This window comes from Lathamus discolor, chromosome 2, assembly GCF_037157495.1.
Source record: "Lathamus discolor isolate bLatDis1 chromosome 2, bLatDis1.hap1, whole genome shotgun sequence".
In the NCBI taxonomy this organism is placed as follows: domain Eukaryota; kingdom Metazoa; phylum Chordata; class Aves; order Psittaciformes; family Psittacidae; genus Lathamus; species Lathamus discolor.
In genome coordinates, this window is record NC_088885.1 from 13,390,848 (window position 1) to 13,410,731 (window position 19,884).

Sequence of the window (19,884 nt, forward strand, 5' to 3'; positions counted from 1 at the left end):
ACATAAACTCACTTTCTGGTTAACGTGTTTTTCAGTGGCAAGCAGTATAAACAAAGTATCTTAAATTACTACCTAATATAATAACAAATAAGTACCTTCAAATTAATGATTATATGAAGACTGAAATAAGAATGACAGACTGAGGCACAAGTAAAAATCACTGTAATCGGAGAGATTTATCCAAAGCAAACCCTATTTTACACTTGCACACATGTGCATTTAGTATAAAAGAAAACAGAGCATGGTTTTTCAAACAGAACAACAAAGCTCAAAACCACTTGGAAAAGAAACCTATTCTGCCACTCTGCTTTTGCTATGACACCAGCTTCCACATTATGGTCAAGGATCCACTGCATGCACACAGCTTCTCTTTTCCACCTCCTTCTGAGAAAACTGTTTTCAGAAAACATGCCTCCAAGAAACACTTGACAACTGTACATCCACATGATTAATAAACAAGAAAAAAAACCAGCAAGAGATACATCACACACTTTACAACACCAGCAATCACTTGCTTGCAAGCCCCTGGCCAGAACCCTTCTCCTTGACAGAATAAATTAATGCTAGATCGTTCTCAAGACATTACATCAACAGAAGTTTTAGCTTTCCCTTGCATCAATAAAGCACATCATCAGATCTAAAGTGCAAGTCTTCATCACTAAAACACTTTCAAATGAAACAATACCAACCTTCAAAGACATCTTCATATAACAAGCTGTCTTTCTTGACAGTTCTGGCTAGCTCCAGACTTCGTATCTGGCCAGCTCATAACCATTTAAGGAGGCTAATCAAAGATGAGTCCAGCCAGTATTACTTACAGACGTCTTTCTTTCACTCTCGTTCAGTACAAAGATATGAAGCATGGCAGAATCCTTTAGTATCTATACCTCCCACCAAACCCACACCGCAGACTTAGTCTTAAAACAATAACCTCTCAAGGATAAACAAAGTAAACTCATGTCAGTCAGACCTGAAAGATGTTTTCACCAATGCCTCAGGACTGTCCACTGGTGGTAGTTCATCCGCTAGGATTTCTTCAGGAGGTCTAGGGTCATTGATGATGGTTGGCTTTGGCCTTTCCTTGAGGTTGCCAGTCAGCCCATCGATAATGGTGTTCCACAAGCAGTTTTGTGATTTAGAACCTACAAAACCAGAGTGAGAAGGAAAATAAATTCATAAGCCTATCATCAGTCTCTCAGCAGTCTGGAAAACAGAGACGGTCTTATCTTTTTGCTTTTGCATCACTACAGTTTGGGATTAAGCCCAAAAGCCTGAAATAAAGCTGAAAGTGGAAGGCAGCACCAACATTCAGGTCACTCCAAACCCAAGACTGTATTGCTTCCCATAAAAAGATTTGATTACGGAACATGGAGTTTTCACATCTCAATAAAAAACCATCCTCTCCACATTACATTTATATTATAGCTTAGCATGTATTGATACAGCTGCACTGTAAGATGAAGAGCTGATCAAAAACTAAAGTACCAAATCTACACAATATTTATTAATCATTGATTTTCTTAGACTACAGTTAATAGTGGTTAAATCATAAAGCTATTTCTGTTGAAACATCAACTGTTCTCAGTAGACATTCACATGAAAAATATCTTTCTATGGGTTATCTTTTTTACATTTATTTACAAGGGTCAGCAAGTGCCTCTTGCACATCATTCCAAGAACCCATCCTCACCTGTAAGTCTAATTCCACTGACAGAGTACAATTAGCATCCTTCAGTCACATCTCCTCCCCACCTTTGGGGAAGAAAATATGTGACTTACTTCTTAAAACTGATGTATTTGTTTCATATTTTCAACACTTTCCAATAGCTTCTGAATAAATGAGGCAGTTCTGAAAACCCCAGTGACACTACCACACTGAACACCTGTGGCACATTCTCACTTTAGAGCATTATATTATAGAATACACATGGGTGAGTCAACAGATCCTGAGATGAGCAGCTCAGTACTGAAATACTGATCATTTCAACTAATAGACTTCCCACAACAGAGGTCCAGCAAGCATTAACCTTACTGGATTCCAAAGTACGAAGTTCTCCATGAGCTTTTTATCAATATACAAAAAGGGGGAGGGATAAATCTGGTAAATGGGATATTTCTGTAGCCAGCAATTGATTTTTTATAAGACACTGCACAGATAAGATTTTCAAATATTTTCCCAGCATTCAGATTTAATTATCAAACAGAGGCAACTAAGAAGCAAGCAGTAGACTACACACATGGATTAATAAGGTTGACTTTTGTTGCAGCACACACTAAGTACATAAGAGGAAGCCAAACAGAAGAACTGTTATGCAATGTCTCGTGAGAATATGTCATGACGAACTACTCTGTGAGAAGCAGATGCTTCTGATCCTGTTGATGCTGATGGTCCAGACAGGTGAAGGCAGCTTTATTTTCTGGTTGTCCTAAATGTCTTGTTTCACATTGCCTAATTAGTGCAAAGACAGAAGACCTGGAAGATGGTCACCTGTCTCCTCCATTCCAAAATAATTTTCAGGCAATTTCACAGCTCCATACTCATAGGTTTCTCCAGAAAACCAGCAACATCAATACATATTTATCATTCAAGGGCTTGAGATGTTATGGCAACAGACTCACAGACTGGTTTGGGTTGGAAGGGACCTCAAACATCATCTAGTTCTAATCCCCTGCCACAGGCAGGGACACCTTCCACTAGAGCAGGTCTTAAACACAGACAGGGATGGGGCAGCCGAAGTTTCTCTGGGCAACTACACATGCTGTCACTACATGTCCTTGTAAAACGTTCCCCCTCCAGGTTTTTTGCAGCCCCTTTAGGCACTGGAGCTGCTCTAAGGTCTCCCCTCAAGGAGCCTTCTCTTCCCCAGGCTGAACCAGCCCAGCTCTCTCAGCCTGGCTCCAGAGCAGAGCTGCTCCAGCCCTCACAGCATCTCCATGGCCACCTCTGGACTCGCTCCAACAGCTCCACATCCCTCCTGTGCTGTTGCCCCAGAGCTGGACACAGGACTGCAGGGGTGTCTCACCAGACCAGAGTAGGGAGGGCAGAGAATACCCTCCTTCGACCTGCTGGTCATGCTCCTTTTGATGCAGTCCAGCACATAGCTGGACTGCAACCACACACTGCCAGATCATGGTCAGCTTTGTTCTTTAAACCACAACCCAAATTTCCCAAGTTTCTTACTTTTACTTGAGAAGGTAAGCATTTGTTTTCTAATTCTATAAGGGGAAATATAAAAGGTGTAAGAGTTTTAAGTTATCTGACCATACCGGCCACTTGTGATAGAGCCAAGAAGATTGTAGTTCGCTACAATATGTTGAGGGGACCATTTCTTTTGAAGAGTGCTCAGCACAGTTGGAAACAGAAGTTTACCCATCAAGAAAGCAAAATCAGTTGTCAACCAGCCATGTACGCTGTACACTGAAGCAGGAGAGCAGGATATCAATACTTATAGGAACAAGCTGCTGAGGGCTATTAAGATCATATTGTGTTGAAAAGAGGCTCTCTGAAGCTATTTCAAATGGTGAGATTTTCCCCTGAAATCACTGCAAGGAATCTGCTGAGCTTCCTTAACCACCACCTCCTCCCTGTTTCCTTAGCTGTACCCTTTCTTTTATTCTACAAGCCCTCCAGCTTGTCATGCACAGGACAACTCCATGGTGCAGGAAAAAGACACATTAGCCTTTCTCTGCACTTACTAGATACAAGTAGGTCGTTGTTTGCACTTCCACTGAAAACCAATAGTGGCAAGTTAACTAATTGCCACTGAGAAAACCATATAATCACTCACATGGAACCTTTTTTCCTTTCTTTTTTCTTAAGAAAAAATGCAAGAAAAGCAAACTCTTGTTTCAGCACATACAGTTGTTTTACTATGTTCTCTGCACCTACACCCATACCTTTTCCTCTCGACTGGGTATCCATCCATATAAGCTGCAGGCACAGATCTACTTGGCTTTTACAAAGATCAACAGCAGCCATGGTATGTGCCATGCCCACCTAATCAGTGTTCAGCCTGCCCTCACCTATGCTCAGCTGAGGCAAATTAGGCAAATTGTTTTACTTACCAGGTTTGCCTGAGCTGACACAAGCCAGGAGCTTCCAGCTGCCTGAAAAGCTGAAAACCTGATGAATTTACACCTCCACAAACACTGATGGCACCGTGGTACTCGTAAGCAAGATGACATAGTGAGATACCAGGCACATTAAGTGCTGCTGAAGGCAGGAGTACCCTCTTAAATTCAAAGTCTCCTAAATGGACTGGAATTTGCCATTTAGGAGCACAGAAGATTGGGTCACCCTAACATTGGAATCAATAACAATTTTAGTTTCAAATCCTTGTGAATAGGTGTAAACATTTGCAAAAATGACTCTCCCTGATTTTACTGTCAAAGATGATTAAAGCTGAGCTAGAGGCAAAAGCCGAATAGGTCTAGGTGTTACAATTTAGAAAGCAGAACTCTGCTTAAAGAATCAGTAAGTACATGTTCAAATTCCTTCATCATACAGCCTGAATATATTCTTTAGCTGCAAGCCCCCAATAAAACTATGCAGCTACCATTCCCACTGCCTCACTTAACACCAGCAGCCTTTCCCTCGTTGTGCATGAACTAAAGGAGAAACAACTACATGCTCCAGAAAGCTGCACACAACAGTCGGGATGGACAAGGCTCATGTGGGTTTCAGTAGGTGATGTCTGGTTGCCTGCACAGGTAAATAAGGTCAGCCAAAATGGGTATGGTTTGTTAAGTGTTCAGTGACACCCCAGCTGGGATCCCACTGAAATCTCTGAAGGTTCTACTATTGAGTGTAATAGTAAAGCGCAGCCATTGCAGAGCAATGGAAATCCTGCTCTCTGTTGTGAAGATCAAGTTAACAACTGCCTCTGAATTAATCATTCAAGTGAACGCAAAAGGCACAATCCAGGAAGATACCCAGTCTCTGGTTTATGACTCAGACACAAGGGTAACAACAATAATCCTCTACGACTTCAGCTACTGCTTGAATCCTTGTCCTCAAATGCTGCAGCTTTTCCTGACATTCAGTCAGGATGTTTCTGAATGCTCGATCTGCACTCTGCTGTTTGATCAATGAAACATGGTGTGGTAGAGTAGGTTATAGTACTCTCAGCACAGATTTGGGCATCATGTTAGCACAGCACATGCCTCAGATATTTCTCTCCTTTCCATAACACAGTTCTAATTTTCCTTCCCGTTGCCACAGAATTGTCACCTTATACTGCTCATAACTGCACAGTCATCATTAATGACACCCTATGAGAAACTAGCTGGATCATTAAACCCTTAACCTGACTCCTAGATCACTAAATTTAACTCCTAACAGTGAAGGTATGGTTTACACTTTGAATTATCTCCCTTCATCCCTATGTTATGCCTCTGTGACTATTTCCCAACCAGGCTTATCTAAGTGTTCCTCTCTGCATTGCACTTCTGTTACTCTCAAATAGCCTTGATCTCACCTCCACACTTAATCCCATGCAGCACTGGGTCATACAACAAGGCCTTACAAGGGGGTTTCCTGTGCTTTCATTCAGCTGATAGCCATGTGTTGGTCTATTCTCTTCCATGCAATGCCAGGCACCCCTAACTCTGCATATAAGGCTTGGCTGAATGGCTGAGAGTCAAAATTATCAAGCAGGAACAGACCCTGGTTGTTGCTGGGTCTCAGAGCTGCACCCTATACACATTCATCAAAAATCAAGCTCTTACGGATGTCAGAATCAGAATTGGAAAGCCAGTTCAGTTTCAAACGTCATAACATTATGCTTGACCTACTTGTCAGGCAGTATTGCAGCATGAAGGCCTTGTAACCCAAATGTCCAGGAATAAACAGTACTTGGGCTGAATCTTCTGTGTACCTAGTACTCAGGAGCCAATGGACAAAAAGCTGGTGATAACAAACTTGAAAGTGCTTGCAGTTACAATTACATTTTTATCCTCTGTGATTTCCTTCGCCATATGAATTTTGAGAGTTGAACCAGGCAGAAACAGCCCGTTTTTAAGCTTTACTGTCTACAATATGAAGGAAAATAAACCCTAAATAAGGAATGACAGTGCAATTTTCTCTCATTCGTCTCCACTCTGCTCCATCCCATTGTAATTCACTACATGCAACAGATTTCACAGCCACAGAAGTTCCTTCTACATCACGCACCTCGGCTACCTATGTGAGGTATGGCATGCTCTGAGTGCCATCCTGTGACTGTGTGAAATACTGCACCATAGATGGAAACTGGTGTTTTGATCTGCAGCACCCATGATGATGGCAACTGCCATCATGGAGAAAGGGATTTTTCCCTGCTAAGTGGTCACAGATCATCATGAAACTGTGCATGCATTAAGAACAGGATTTCCTATCTTCTCCCTCAGTCCTACATACTTAGTTACATGCATCTTCAATAATTCATGTGGTCAAAAGTCATGGCCAGTTGGTACTACATTACCAGCTGCATCCCTTCATTTTCTTCAAACCTGGGCCACTTATTTCAAATCCCAAGCCATACCTTTAGTTCCTAACCTTGCTGTGTAAAGCAAAAAGTCATGGAGGAGCCATCAGTAAGGTTTCATTCCATTTTTCATATGCTACTTCAAAGGCTTGACCCAAACCTCTTTACAGCCACTACAGTCGAGTTCATTTGCCTTTGTGACACTTATAACTTCTTGTTCTTGAAACAACAGTAAGGCCACAAAACCTTCCATACTTTGCATTTGCACCACCTCTGTTCAACAAGACAACTTCTGTAATTGACTTTTCCAACTAAGTACAATGAACTGCAATAACAGGGCAGCCAGAATATAAGATTAGAAGACTTATTAAATGTGTTTTCTACAGTAGCTACAGTTTAAATAAGAAAAGCTACTTACGGGCAAATCGGGAGAGTGGTCGTGCATTTTTGTCACCTGTCTCATTCGCAACTGAAAGGAGAAAATACAGAGAAATAAAAAGCATTACATTTAAATGTTACATTAAGATTAATGATAATACCAATTCCCATACATATAAAGAGTAACAGCAGTTGGATATACGCTTACAGGTGTATACACACATATATAATACTTTAATGCCACCAAATATATTACTTTGCAAGTTTGTCTGTCTGTGGGCTCAGTTTGGCTTTCAGAGTCAGCAGGGCACCTGCAAACCTTACCCTGCCCCACATAAAAACTGAATCATGTAATTGTCCAACATTCAAGCATTAGCCCTTAATGGTACATAGCAATATATGATTGTAGTCATATCCTTACAAATCCTATTTTAGAATCATAGAATCATAGAATAGTTAGGGTTGGAAAGGACCTCAAGATCATCTAGTTCCAACCCCCCTGCCATGGCCAGGGACACCTCACACTAAACCATCCCACACAAGGCTTCATCCAACCTGGCCTTGAACACTGCCAGAGATGGAGCACTCACAACCTCCCTGGGCAACCGATTCCAGTGTCTCACCACCCTAACAGGAAAGAATTTCCTCCTTATCTCCAATCTAAACTTCCCCTGTTTAAGTTTTAACCCATCACCCCTTGTCATGTCACTACAGTCCCTGACGAAGAGTCCCTCCCCAGCATCCCTATAGGCCCCCTTCAGATCCTGGAAGGCTGCTATGAGGTCTCCACGCAGCCTTCTCTTTACGTTGGACTTTTTCCCAAGTCCTAAATAAAATGTAATTTTTCCCATTTGCATTAGTGAGTACAGCAAGAAAAAAAGTAAGATTATTCCACCTAAATAGAGAAATGCACTAGCAATTTTGGAAGCCTAGAGAATCATTTAATAGCAAATTAAATGAAATTCAAGGATCTGTGCAAAGGAATCTTCTGACATTTGGAACTGCATACAGATATCACTAGGGATAAAACCAACCCCATACAAAACCTGCTATTTTCTGCCTCAGATTCATACTGGCATAGCTCAACAGATCTGTGACCCAGCAGCATGCAGTCAGTCAAGAGCATAAACAGCTCTCTGAGGTTCTCATAATATTAAACTACAGCTGTAAAAAGAGTGTTATCAGAAAGAGGAATTACCATCCATGACTTTCTCTTTTGTAGCTAGAATAATGATGAGGAACAGCATTGATGGGCACGTAGGGAGGAGGCCAGGTTGGACAAAGCATGGGTCTAGTGGAAGGTGTCCCTGACAGTGGCTGGGGGTTGGAACTGGATGAGCTTTAAGGTCCCTTCCAACCCAAACCATTCTGTGATTCTAAGTGCATACAGAAACCTTACCAATTGTTTGTTTTCTTTAAAAATGTTGTTTTCTAGAGACAAGACCAACCAAGCTAAGAAATTCCAAATGATGCAAAATATGACCAGAACCAAGGCTCACAGATTCCTATCAAAATAATTTAACTAAACAAACTAACTTTTAAAGCCAGAAAAGACTTTTGATGAAATTCAATTCTTCTGACAAGTCTTAAGGTTGTAGGTTTAAGTTTGGCTTTATGTAAGACCCATATCCAGTGTCACTCCAGCTTTCCTCCCTTGCTCTTCAATCTTTACCTGGTGATTACGGTGGCTCCAGCACTCGCTTTAGCGAACAGAGACGTATCTAACAGATCACTGCCTCATTTTGCCCCCATTAGCCAGTAGATGGTGCCCTTAAAACACTGGTGCCTCTCTATCAATCTAGGAAACTAGCCAGAACGGGAGCCTTGAGGCCCCCCTGGTCCTACAGGACACCCTTCCTTTACTTGAGTCCATCCCAAGTACCTGCAGCACAAACCCCAGCCAAATAAGCTCTCCCGGGATATCGTGTGCAGAGACACCAGAGTGACTGCACAGTTAGCAGGTCCTGAGCAGTGCATAGTTTGAGAGTCAAATCTGGCTCTACATGAGGCGATGGCATGGTGGAGAGGCAGCAGCACTCTTCATGGGGCAGGGATCTAAACAGCTGGACCCAGCAAAATCAAGAACCATGCCAGAAAATACTGCTCCAGCCAATACGCAAAGGTCAAACAGCCAGGCTTTGTCTTTAACTCGGTAATGATGGCTTGAACAGGATAAGCAGAGATCACCTACAGGGCTGGTCCCTTTTTTGGTCTTATGTACTTCTCTGTATCACAGCAGAGGCTGGCAAATTCATAGTATGTACTGATGTTCAAATTGGGGTATCAAGTGAACTATTGGATCAAAGAGGAAAGAGCCTGCTAAGGGAGTTTTAACTGCACTATTAAGTATATCCTCCACTCTGGTGGCAGATGGCATTCCCTGGTCACCAGGGGCTTCAGGTACACACAAGGTTTCCCCTTTGTGCCACCCTCCAGCTGGATGCTGCAACAAGAGCACTGCACCCAGCATCTGTGTTTGGGCAGCTCAGCTCTCAAGACTGGCAGCATCCAACAAAACAGGTGTCTTTAACCCCCTCGGAAATAAGCTTTTTCCAGCTCCAGGCTTTGCACAAGTTTGTTGTCAGTTGTCAGCGCTTTCCAAACATCAGATGGTGTCACATACAGAGTAACACCCATCCATCTGCTACACAGCCATACAAAGCAAAGGTGCAGGCAGAACAGCAAAGCAGTGAGCAGGACAGAGAGCACTGGGGATGCTGAACCTGCATGCCTAGCAATAATCCTGGTACCAGGGAGTCAACTGCTGTCTGGGAATTGCCTGGGACCAAAGAGGTGAGATCTCAGGTTTGTTTGACCCTTCAATCAAAAGGAGAAGGATTCAGAGGCAAAGAGCATGTCTGTGTTTTGACTGTACAAAAATCTTGGAAGGTTTTACTTGATACAGTTTTCACTGTGGTAAATCTGCATATATATATGTATATATAGATACACACAGCCATCTTAATGGAAACTTTGGCGAGACGCAGAACTAACAGACCTATGTACATGACACATGTAAATGAGAAGGCTTTTTCTCCAGATGGCCCAAAACCTTCTCAACCCTGTGTTTACTCAAGTTTACTCAAAAAGTAATAAACTCTGGGGAGAAAGCAGGTATGGCAGAGGGTTGCAACTGGATGATCTTAAAGGTCTTTTCCAACCCTAACTCTTCTATGATTCTATGAACTAATGAAGCTGGAAAAAGAAGCCGGATCTCTGAGGACTCAAGTCACAATCCACACCAAAGATGAGTTCTGGTACTTCCAAAGATTTCCTGTACCACTGTGTCTTCATTATGCTTATTCTCCAGCTAAATTCTACCCTTAGCATGCTGAAGTCTCAGCTGTTTTCCATCTCTGATTAGATGAGACTGTCAGCATGCAAACTGCAGGTATCCACTTCCCTCTCTTCAGTGGGTGGGACCTTCTTCAGTTCCCATCCACCATTTTCTAATTATCTTTTTTTGTATACTAAACCACACACATGTGAAGTTACTTTCCATTCTTACCTTGGTAAAGCATATAGCAAATGCAGGTAGCTTGTAACTCCTGTTCCTTCAGAAAGACAGTTATGACAAGCAGGAGACTCCATCGCGTAATCATCATGTTAGACCAAAACACTCACGCACTGACCGCATAGACAACAATTTCTCCATTTCAATAGTATTATGTTGTATCATAACTATGGAACTATGTATTGTAGCCTCTTGCTACAACTATATCTTCAAAGACATGATGAGTACTTTGATTAACATGGATCACTCAGACGCAAGTTCACTGCTTCATATTTTAGTGTCTGCCCTGTTCAATCATTTCCTCCAGCTTGCTACTTCTTCCTAACAGAAGGTATTTATTTCACCAGTTACCCCCTCAGCCAATTTAGCTTTCAAAGATCCTTTGTCAAACTTCTACTACAATGCAAAGAAAAACAGCGCTTCATAGTATTGACTCATCAACACTGACAGACATTAGCACATCATCTATATTTTGCCATGAGAGTGAAAAAAGAAAGCCAGGTATTTTTTACCCACCATTAAATACATTATTTCAAGAAGACTTTTTTTGCCTTTCTTAACAAATAAATAAATAAATAAATAAATAAATCAATCAATCAATCAGAAAGTGCAGATGAGCTTAACCATGTATTACACACTGCTAGCACATTTGTCAACATTCAGAAAAGGACATCAGATAAGGTGAACACAGATACGTAGATAAATTTACACTGAATCATAAAATCATAGGATCATGGAAAAGGCCTTTAAGCTCATCAAGACCAAACGTTTCACCAGCACTGCCAAGTCCACCACTAACCCATGGCACTGAGGGCCTTGTAGACCTTGAGGTCTACACCTGGTGTCCACTGCTGCCCTGGGCAGCCTGTTCCAACGCATGAGCACCCTTTGGGGAAGGAATTGTTCCTCATCGCCATCTAAACCTCCCCTGGTGCAGCTTGAGGCCATTTCCTCTTGTCCCATCACTTGTTCCCTGAGAGCAGAGACCACCCCCCTCCTGGCTCCATTCTCCTGTCAGACAATTGTAGAGAGTGATAAGGTCCCCCAGAGCCTTATCTTCTCCAGACTAAAGTCCCCAGGTCCCTCAGCCACTCTTTCTCAGACCAGTGCTCTGAATAAACTCTTTTCTTTTCCTTTTCAATGCCACATATTTTGAACAGTATTCCTGCTTGCCCTAACATAGAATCTTCTGGTAATCATTTCCTCTAAAACTCAGGAGAATAAAAGACAGTACTAAGCCAACTGTGTCTGTCTAGCTTACACAGGCAAACCAAAGTGAGAGCATTTCTGCAAAGGCTAGAGGTTTTTGCTCTCAAACACTCTACAGCCATTAGATGCTTTATAAACTTATCAAGCTCCATCTTCAAGTAGCTTGGTTTTACGCTTACCTAGCTTTTGAGACTTTGCCAGAACCTGATTGCAGGATCAGTCATGACCTAACATTTAATTTGTATCAGTTTATATCAATTTGTTCTTGTGCCAGCAATCCCTCTAAGCTGAAGTATTTATGTTTTCCTGGTGTTTAATCCTTCTGTGACTTGGGCACAGGAGGACTTAATTTCCCCCTTCCACCATCATTTTGTGGGCTAAACACATCATGATTATCTGGTTTTGTCTTAGAAAACAGGTATGATCATACCCCTCCCCATCTTTATTAAGCCAGTTCAGTGTTGATTCATTTTCCCATAGGTACCACACGCAAACGTTAAGATGCTTTATTCTTGCCTGGTCTCACATCAGTTGTGAGCTTTGATACCCCCCCATACAATTAACAGGCTCTTAGATTGTAGTAGTTTTTGTTATTAAGTCCTCATCTGTATGATCTGTCACTCCACACTCCCTAATTTCAGCCTTTGTTGTTAACCTAATCCTCTAGGTCACATTGATCTCATTATGAGATATTCAGATCCTCCCCTGTACTTTGTCCCAGCAGCAATTACCAGAGCTTCTCTTTTTTCTGTGTTGCAGTCATTAACAAAATTCCTATACAAGATCAATCCCACACAAGGATCTGAAGCACAACAGTACTGAAGGCAGGCTTTCCTGGTGGCTTCCTGACCCACAGAGAAGCTAAGGTTGCTCATAAGAACACCTATTCTTGGGGGATTATGAGTCCAATAAAGAGATCAGAAAACTCTCAGACCAAACAAATAATGCCTCATAACAAAGAAAATTCTGCTTCTGAGAGTTTTTATCCAGCACAACATAAACTGCAAGCCAGTGTGCGCATTACTGATGTGCACTTAAGTGCATTAATTTTCTAATGAGCACTTAGAGCTCATCCAGGTCCAACCCCTGCCATGGGCAGGGACACCTTCCACCAGACCAGGTTGCTCCAAGCCCTGTCCAACCTGGCCTTGAATACTGCCAGGGATGAGGCAGCCACAGCTTCTCTGGGCACCCTGTGCCAGCGCCTCAGCACCCTCACATGGGGGAACTTCTGCCTAAGAGCTCATCTCACTCTCCCCTCTGTCAGGTTTAAGCCATTCCCCCTTGTCCTGTCCCTGCAGGCCCTTGTCCAAAGCCCCTCTCCAGGTTTCTTGTAGCCCCTTTATGTATTGGAAGACTGTTATAAGGTCTCCCCTTACGGAGCCTTCTCCAGGCTGAACCAGCCCAGCTCTCTCAGCCTGTTTTCATAGCAAAGAGGTTATTCAAGCCCCTCTAGAGTCAGTTATCTAGAGTTGTCTAGTGTTGAATCCCAGTACCATGTAGGAAATGCCAGAACTCCATATGATTTGAAATGCTCATGCTGTAAACATCAACAGCACAGGCAGGATAAACATACCCTATAAAACAAATCAGTAGGGTTACAAAGCGACAAGAATACGTAGCAGCCTTTTCTGATAAAAATACTGGATGACTTGTCTCTCTCAAGATTCTAATTAGTTACTACAATTAAGTAATAAATCAATGACACAGACAGAAAAAGCACAGTATGTGTGTCTTGGATGTACTCTGAAGATCACAAAACACATTAGAAACAAGAGCTATGTTTCAAAATACTTCTGGAAGGCAGGAAACTGCAATCTTCACTTCCAAGTAATAACCAAGAAGCATACGCCACCCAGCATTTCCTGAAATAACTCCTAATGGATTTTTGTTGCTCCTGTTTGCCTGGCAACAGCACTGCACACCAAACATTGTCCTTCTTCATTAACTGGAGAGGAACACAGCACACAACAGATGACTCATTTTCCTTATAAAAGGATCCTTACACTGTAGGCCATTTGCATCTGTGATGGCAAAGTTGCTTCACACTGAGGGCTTGATCTTGGAGCCTTGCATAGGATTTTGCCATAGGAAACCTAGCAAAACTGGATGAACCCGAAGGAATTCCGAAATCCACGCTTCTCACATGCTTTTTGCAAACTTGTGCAGATGGTCAAAGAAACCAGTAATGAAGGCAACTGGCAGAAACAACTATCCTTGTGATTTCGTCTCACTTTGCTTACAAAATAATAATGACCAACTGTGACAAACATTTCTGAGTGCAATAGGGACCATCTGGTTGTATTATGAAAGGTTTAAATACTTGCTGTTTAACTCCCCTTTTCCACACGGGTCAAGATCTTAACATCAAAATGAAATATAATGTAAACAAAAAACGTTCCCACATTTTCTTCTGCGCTCCGCAGCCATGAGAGCACTCACGTGACTAGGACATTCTAAATTACAAGACAAACCTTCTAGCAAGGATGTTTCTCTAAGCTTCTTCTACCTGCTGGTACTGCAGCAAACAGAAGCACTTAATGGACCATCTACACTGTCTCATTTAGACTTGCACATTGCCCTAGTGACAGCCACAGCCATTCTTACAGCAGGATGCAAGATGCCCTCAACTTTGGTGGATGCAACTGAGGGAACCAGTATCAGAAGAACAGCTCTGCAGTGGTCTCTATGCACCACTGCCCTCTGTGTGGGGCTGTGTGGGCTTGCTCATGAGTACCCACACTCCAGGCACCTTATCTATGCATGTGAATATCCACCACTTACAGAGTTCTTTGGAAGTCAGTGAAAAATACGTGTGTTGCATTGCAGATTTAAACAATGCTACAAATAGCATCAATCAAACACAAGAAGGTGGAAAATGGACAACTTGCAGCCTTCTCCACTCAGAAGAAGCACAGGAAGAAGAATAATTCTGCACTACCTTGAATTCCAGATCCTCCTCCAGAGCTTCAACAGAAAGAGAATACATGACAACTTCACCTCTTCTGTGAATGAAGCTCCTCCCAACATGCCTCCAATCTCTTTTTAATCCATGCTCACAGTACAAGCACAGGAGGCAGCATCAGTGCCTCACAGGCTGTAATCATTTATTGCCCACACCTTTGCAGGGAGGAGTGAGAGTGAGCTCTGTAAAGAGGAAAGTAGAGGAGCGGAGAAAACATAGCTGCAATGCTACTGCAGGTGCTCTCTCAACTGTTACTCATTCTATAAAGAAGTACCTGAAGATCAGTACTGATGTTCCTAGGAAGGAGAAACAAAGGGAGAGAGTGTATCTGGTTTGCAGCTTGGCACTGTCAGCTTCAAGGGCCTCACTGGCTGTTTGGTCCACCTTGCTTCTGGCAGCAGGAGCATGGCAGTGCTTTGTTCCTACCCCTGCTGCATGCAGTTTTGTTTCGTGCTCCTTGTTTCAGCTCCCAGAGCATTGCAGACCCCCTGACCTTTCCCCTGGGTTCTTGCCACTTCCTGATTTCTCCCTTTGTCCACCACATCCTGCCCATGGATGATGGCTGCTTCCCATCAGATGGTGCAGTCTCCCTCCTCAGATTGCTCTCCTGCCATAAATACAGTCAAATTCAAATAGAAAAGGGCAAGGAGAAAATGTGTGATCGCTAGACCAAGCTCAATAAGAGGATATGTATTTCCCCCCTCTCCCCACCATTTCCAGCATAAGTGGTTCCTAAAGAATCTGTAATTAACCTCCAAAAGCTGTTTGAAGTCACATATCCAAATGCTGCTTGAAATCATGGACCGACAGGCACCCAGGCCATGCTATCCACCTCAGCAGGTGGATATAGTTCTGCCTACCCTGATGCAGTTGCAGCCACCTTCCTAACAGACCTGACGCAGCAAAGGCAGCCTCGCCACCTCCCTTTATTAGCAAACACCAGTTTGTTCCCAGCTCTGGCAAGGCCCTTGCTGTTCCCTTGGCTTACCTCCCTCCATTTCTAAATGCTGAGATGAGTGGCTGCCCTCTGAATGCGCTTTGAAATGAGTGCTGTCTTGTCAGGTTTTCAAGAAATGACCAAACTTCTTTTAAAATGTCAGGTATCAAGGAAAAATAAGCCTGCAATTAAAGCCAAAGGACTTAGGAACTGAGATTTCTGAAACCATGATTTCCATGAGAAGGCATACAAAAATGCCTGAAACTATAATCCTAACAGATTACCTGCTACAGGCTTGCAGTTTACCAGGGAAGTTTCTAAAGTGTTTCTCATAGAAAGAACTTTATGGGAATGTTATTAAACACGGATCCTCCTCCTCGCCTCTGCTTAGCTAAGAGCAAAGGAAACAATGGCATGATGATATGTTTCCCACTGTTTTGACACTTAAGAGTGTTCTGGAGGCTGCTTACATTTAGCACACACTTTTAGGTTGGAAACTGTAATTCCCCCATTCCTGCAGAACTACAGTTCACCATTACAGGTCTGAGATGCCACCAACACCACTTCTGCTTCTTTCCTTCTTCTCAGGTTTGTGTTACATTATTCACCTCCCAGAGGCTTTCACAATCCCTCCCAAGTGTAAGCTGTTCCAGAAATGATCTTTGGTTTACATGCAGGATCATGGCCTCAGAGCCAGTGTAACACAGCCACCCACTTGCATGTGTAAATATCACCAAGTGCAATATTAATCAAGAGGAGGGTGGAAGCAAACTGATTTTCACAGTAACTTAAACTTGGGTATTTTTCCATTCTGCACAGAAGAGAAAGAGATGGAGAAAAAACAAAACCAACCAGACCCCAGCACACAGAAACCAAATTACACTTCTGAATATTCTCCCAAAACAGACTGTACCAGTGAGATGGCTTGTTAGATCCAGCCAGGATCGCTTTGAACATGAGCAGAGCCTTGGCATGTCTCTGCTGCTGGGCAGATCTCAAAGCAGGGTGTGTTTCAGCATTTCTTTGACAATGAAGCTTCAACCAAAACTATTTCAGTCTGGCCAATGTATTTAGATCAAAGATTAGTCTACACGCCAGCAACACTAGAACCTTCCCTACTATTCAGCTTAACTAACAAGCTGAAGCTCCCACCAAAATATGCAAGGAGAGGTTTGTTTCTGTCCTGGGTTTACCAGGAGCCGTTTTGCTCCTTCTTAGTAACTGGTGCAAGCTCTGTGTTTTGACTTCCAGCCTGGGCAGAGAGCTGATAACACTGATTGTTTTTAATTGTTGTTAAGTAATGTTTATTCTGGCCAAGGACTTTGTGAGCCTCATGCTCGGCTGGGGACGAGGGGAGGCCGGGAGGAAGCAGAGACAGGACCCCTGACCCAAACTAGCCAAAGAGGTATTCCATGCCACAGCACGGCATGCCTGGAGAGGTAACTGGGAGTTACCCGGAAGGGCGCACTCTCTCTTTCGGGGGGTCGAACTCGTTCGGCGGTGGTATCGTATTCTCTTGTTATTTTCTCTTATCAATATTATCATTGGTGTTAGCAGCAGTGATTTGTGTTATACCTTAGTTACTGGGCTGTTCTTATCTCAACCCATGGGAGTTAAATTCTCTCGATTCTCCTCCCCATCCCTGCGGGAGCGGGGAGGGTCGGGGTGGGGGGGTGAGTAGACGAGCTGTGTGGATCGATTTAAACCACGACAGTCCTTTTTTGGTGCCCAACGTGGGGCATGAAGGGCTGAGATAACAACAGATCTGAGGGCATTAATAGTCACTCGTCACAATGCTGATTTATTGGCTCTCAAAGCTGTTCCTTTTGATCTCACAGGTTCAGAACTCTGTATATTACATACAGCCAGTATTTGCTGTGGTAGTGTTTTTCAAGTGTGGGGCTTGGGCTAAGGCTTTTGTCTCATTGTACTTTATTATAATGACTTGTAATACAATAGAATCATTGATCATGAAACTGATCGGTCTTATGTTCCCAGTGTGGTCACCACCTTTATACTTTGGGAGGTATATAATAAAGGTGCCGCCCAACCCGGTCACTTATTTAAGTTGAAATCACAGCCAAAATTTGGCAAGAGCAAGTCTGGAAAGAAATAGACATGACTGACTGTTTACGCACATGACTGACTACATCCACGTGGCTGGAAGAGCCAACGTGTCTCACAGTAATGGGATAAAGTTTAGACATTAAGGTGCACCATTAGCTTTTCCCCTGTTCAATTCTCAGTTGCTGTAGGCTCAGTCTTACCTTCTGATCCAGGTCTGGCACAGCTAAATGCACTGTATGCACTCCTCTCACACCAGCCACTGCGCTGTTACTCTGCATTTCGCATTGGACTATCACCCTGTACAGAACATCTACCCACAAGACTCTGGAACCAGAGAAGCATTGCAACACTTGGTCTTCCAGAAGGGAAGCCAAGATTTTTCAGTAAGCCCTTTCACATACAAATATAAACATCTGGCTCCTGTGGATGAATATAGCGAGCACAAGGCTGAGTTATGGAGTGCGTTTTATTGTATGACAATTGCCAGAGGGGTCATTCTCTGATGTTAACAGGGTCCCTATGAATGGGAAAGCACTTCCTGCACACCGTGATGCTGTGGCAGAACATCCAAAGAACACTGCTGGACACTGCTGTTGTTCAGCTACTATGTGCTCATCAGGAGGCCAAAGAGACCACAGATTTCTTAGCTGGCATTTTCAGAAGTCAACTGAGGTTTTAAAGCTATAAAAAGCTACAGGAAAAGAATGGAGTTATCATAAGAATTTCGTATTAGTTCCATAAGTAATGGAAGACTAAACTTTATGGCTTGTTACACATTAAAACGTATCTCTCTGTCTGCAATTTATAGTACAATGTATTTCACAGAAGGCAGCAACATTCCTGCCAGCGTTAGGCCAAGTTGGGGGGAACCACCATGGAAGGATTTGATTCTGCCAACATCATAAGAAGGTATCTTCATCTTCTTGGAGGAGAACTGGGACGAAAAGTGCTCTCAGGCACAGACGCATGCTGAGCAGATAGCCATAGGAGTTCCAAACAGAGAAGGAAGCTAAACCAAACACTCCTCTGTGATGCACACGGGTCACTCAGTTTGGCTCACTTAAGATGTATCCAAATCATAGGTACACAGTTCAAAGCCTGCAGGCTGCGGAAGCCCACATGTTCTCCTCGAGTGTGCTAAAAGAAAATGACTAAAAATGCAGGATTTTTAATTATTAAAAATTAAGTAGGTTGATTTTTGTTTGATTTTGGTTTGGTTTTAAATCACACTTTCCATTATTACAGAAAAATACTTCTGGAACAAGCTTACCTCAGTTTGCCAGTTTTCTGATATTCTTTGTTATAGCAAGTACGGATAAATGAGCTTTGGCTAAAAGGTAAAACCTGCACAAAGTGTCTTATCAGACTAATTTGCTATGATCTACAATTTTGATCACACACATGAAAAAGGCTTCTGGTGTACTTGGGTTTAACTGCTTGCAAAGTGGTATCAGCTATAGCAAAGTTTATCAGGAACACAACTTACACTGTACAAGTATGTAAAAAAATTGAAGTTTATTTGCCTTTCCATGGCTTAAATAGCAAATAAAATAAGTACCTGGTATTTCCTAGTGCCTACAAAGTCTCATATTGCCTCTCAGACTGTGACTGTGTCTGATACATGCCAATCAGGGTCCATAATGCCACCAGCTCCAAAAAAGAAACCTGGAGCTCTGGAAGAGCTAATGATTAGAGAGCTATTAGAAACATATATACACACACAGAGATCTTTTATCCCAGCAGCTAAATGACAGCCAAGTGGATTTCAAAGAATAGGGAATTTCTACATGTCTGTAACAGCTGGATGTGAAGTGCAGTAATGCCTCAAAACTGAAACATGCATGAGTTTTCATGGCAAAAATAAAAAAACAAACCAACAACCAACCAACAATGAGACTTGGTTCTGATGCATTTAATTGACTGAATGTTCTCTATAGAGCAACATGAAGATCCTGGTGTAGTACTGAACAACCTGTATAAGGAGACAACAGTCAAGGTGAATTTACTGCAAAAGAGAAGTTTCTGCAGCTCTCATGCTGCAACTGACTGCTCAAATTCTTCTGTCACTCTTCACATTCCTCTCCCACTATTCACGTTCCTCTGCCCCTCTTCACATTCCTCTGCCCCCTTCACAATCCTTTGCCCCTCTTCACAATCCTTTGCCCTGTTCTTATTCCTTGGCCACTCTTCTCATTCCTCTGCCTCTCTTCACATTCACATGGAAAGTGCTCTCACACCTGCCCAGAGCTGGTGTTGCACACAAGGATTGCTGGAAAGTAGCAGGTGCTCATCGGCAACAAGGATGGAGCCATTCCAAGCACAGGCTGCTCTGCACAAGCCAGAACCTCTG

At 42.8% G+C, this 19,884-nt stretch overlaps 1 protein-coding gene across 6 annotated transcripts in view; it reads right to left on the reverse strand.

The window, feature by feature from the left end:
* PDE1C (phosphodiesterase 1C) overlaps positions 1 to 19,884 on the reverse strand; it is a 290,962-nt gene that overhangs the window by 225,615 nt on the left and 45,463 nt on the right. For 3 of the 6 annotated variants that reach the window (XM_065665788.1, XM_065665793.1, XM_065665796.1), the window contains exons 2-3: positions 6,883 to 6,933; positions 971 to 1,142 (exon numbers count right to left, since the gene is read on the reverse strand). In XM_065665788.1, the coding sequence (XP_065521860.1) occupies positions 971 to 1,142; positions 6,883 to 6,933 (223 nt within the window). Of the gene's footprint in view, positions 1 to 970; positions 1,143 to 6,882; positions 6,947 to 14,506; positions 14,589 to 19,884 lie in introns of those variants that run through there. The other 3 variants (XM_065665789.1, XM_065665797.1, XM_065665790.1) reach the window with 3 other exon arrangements.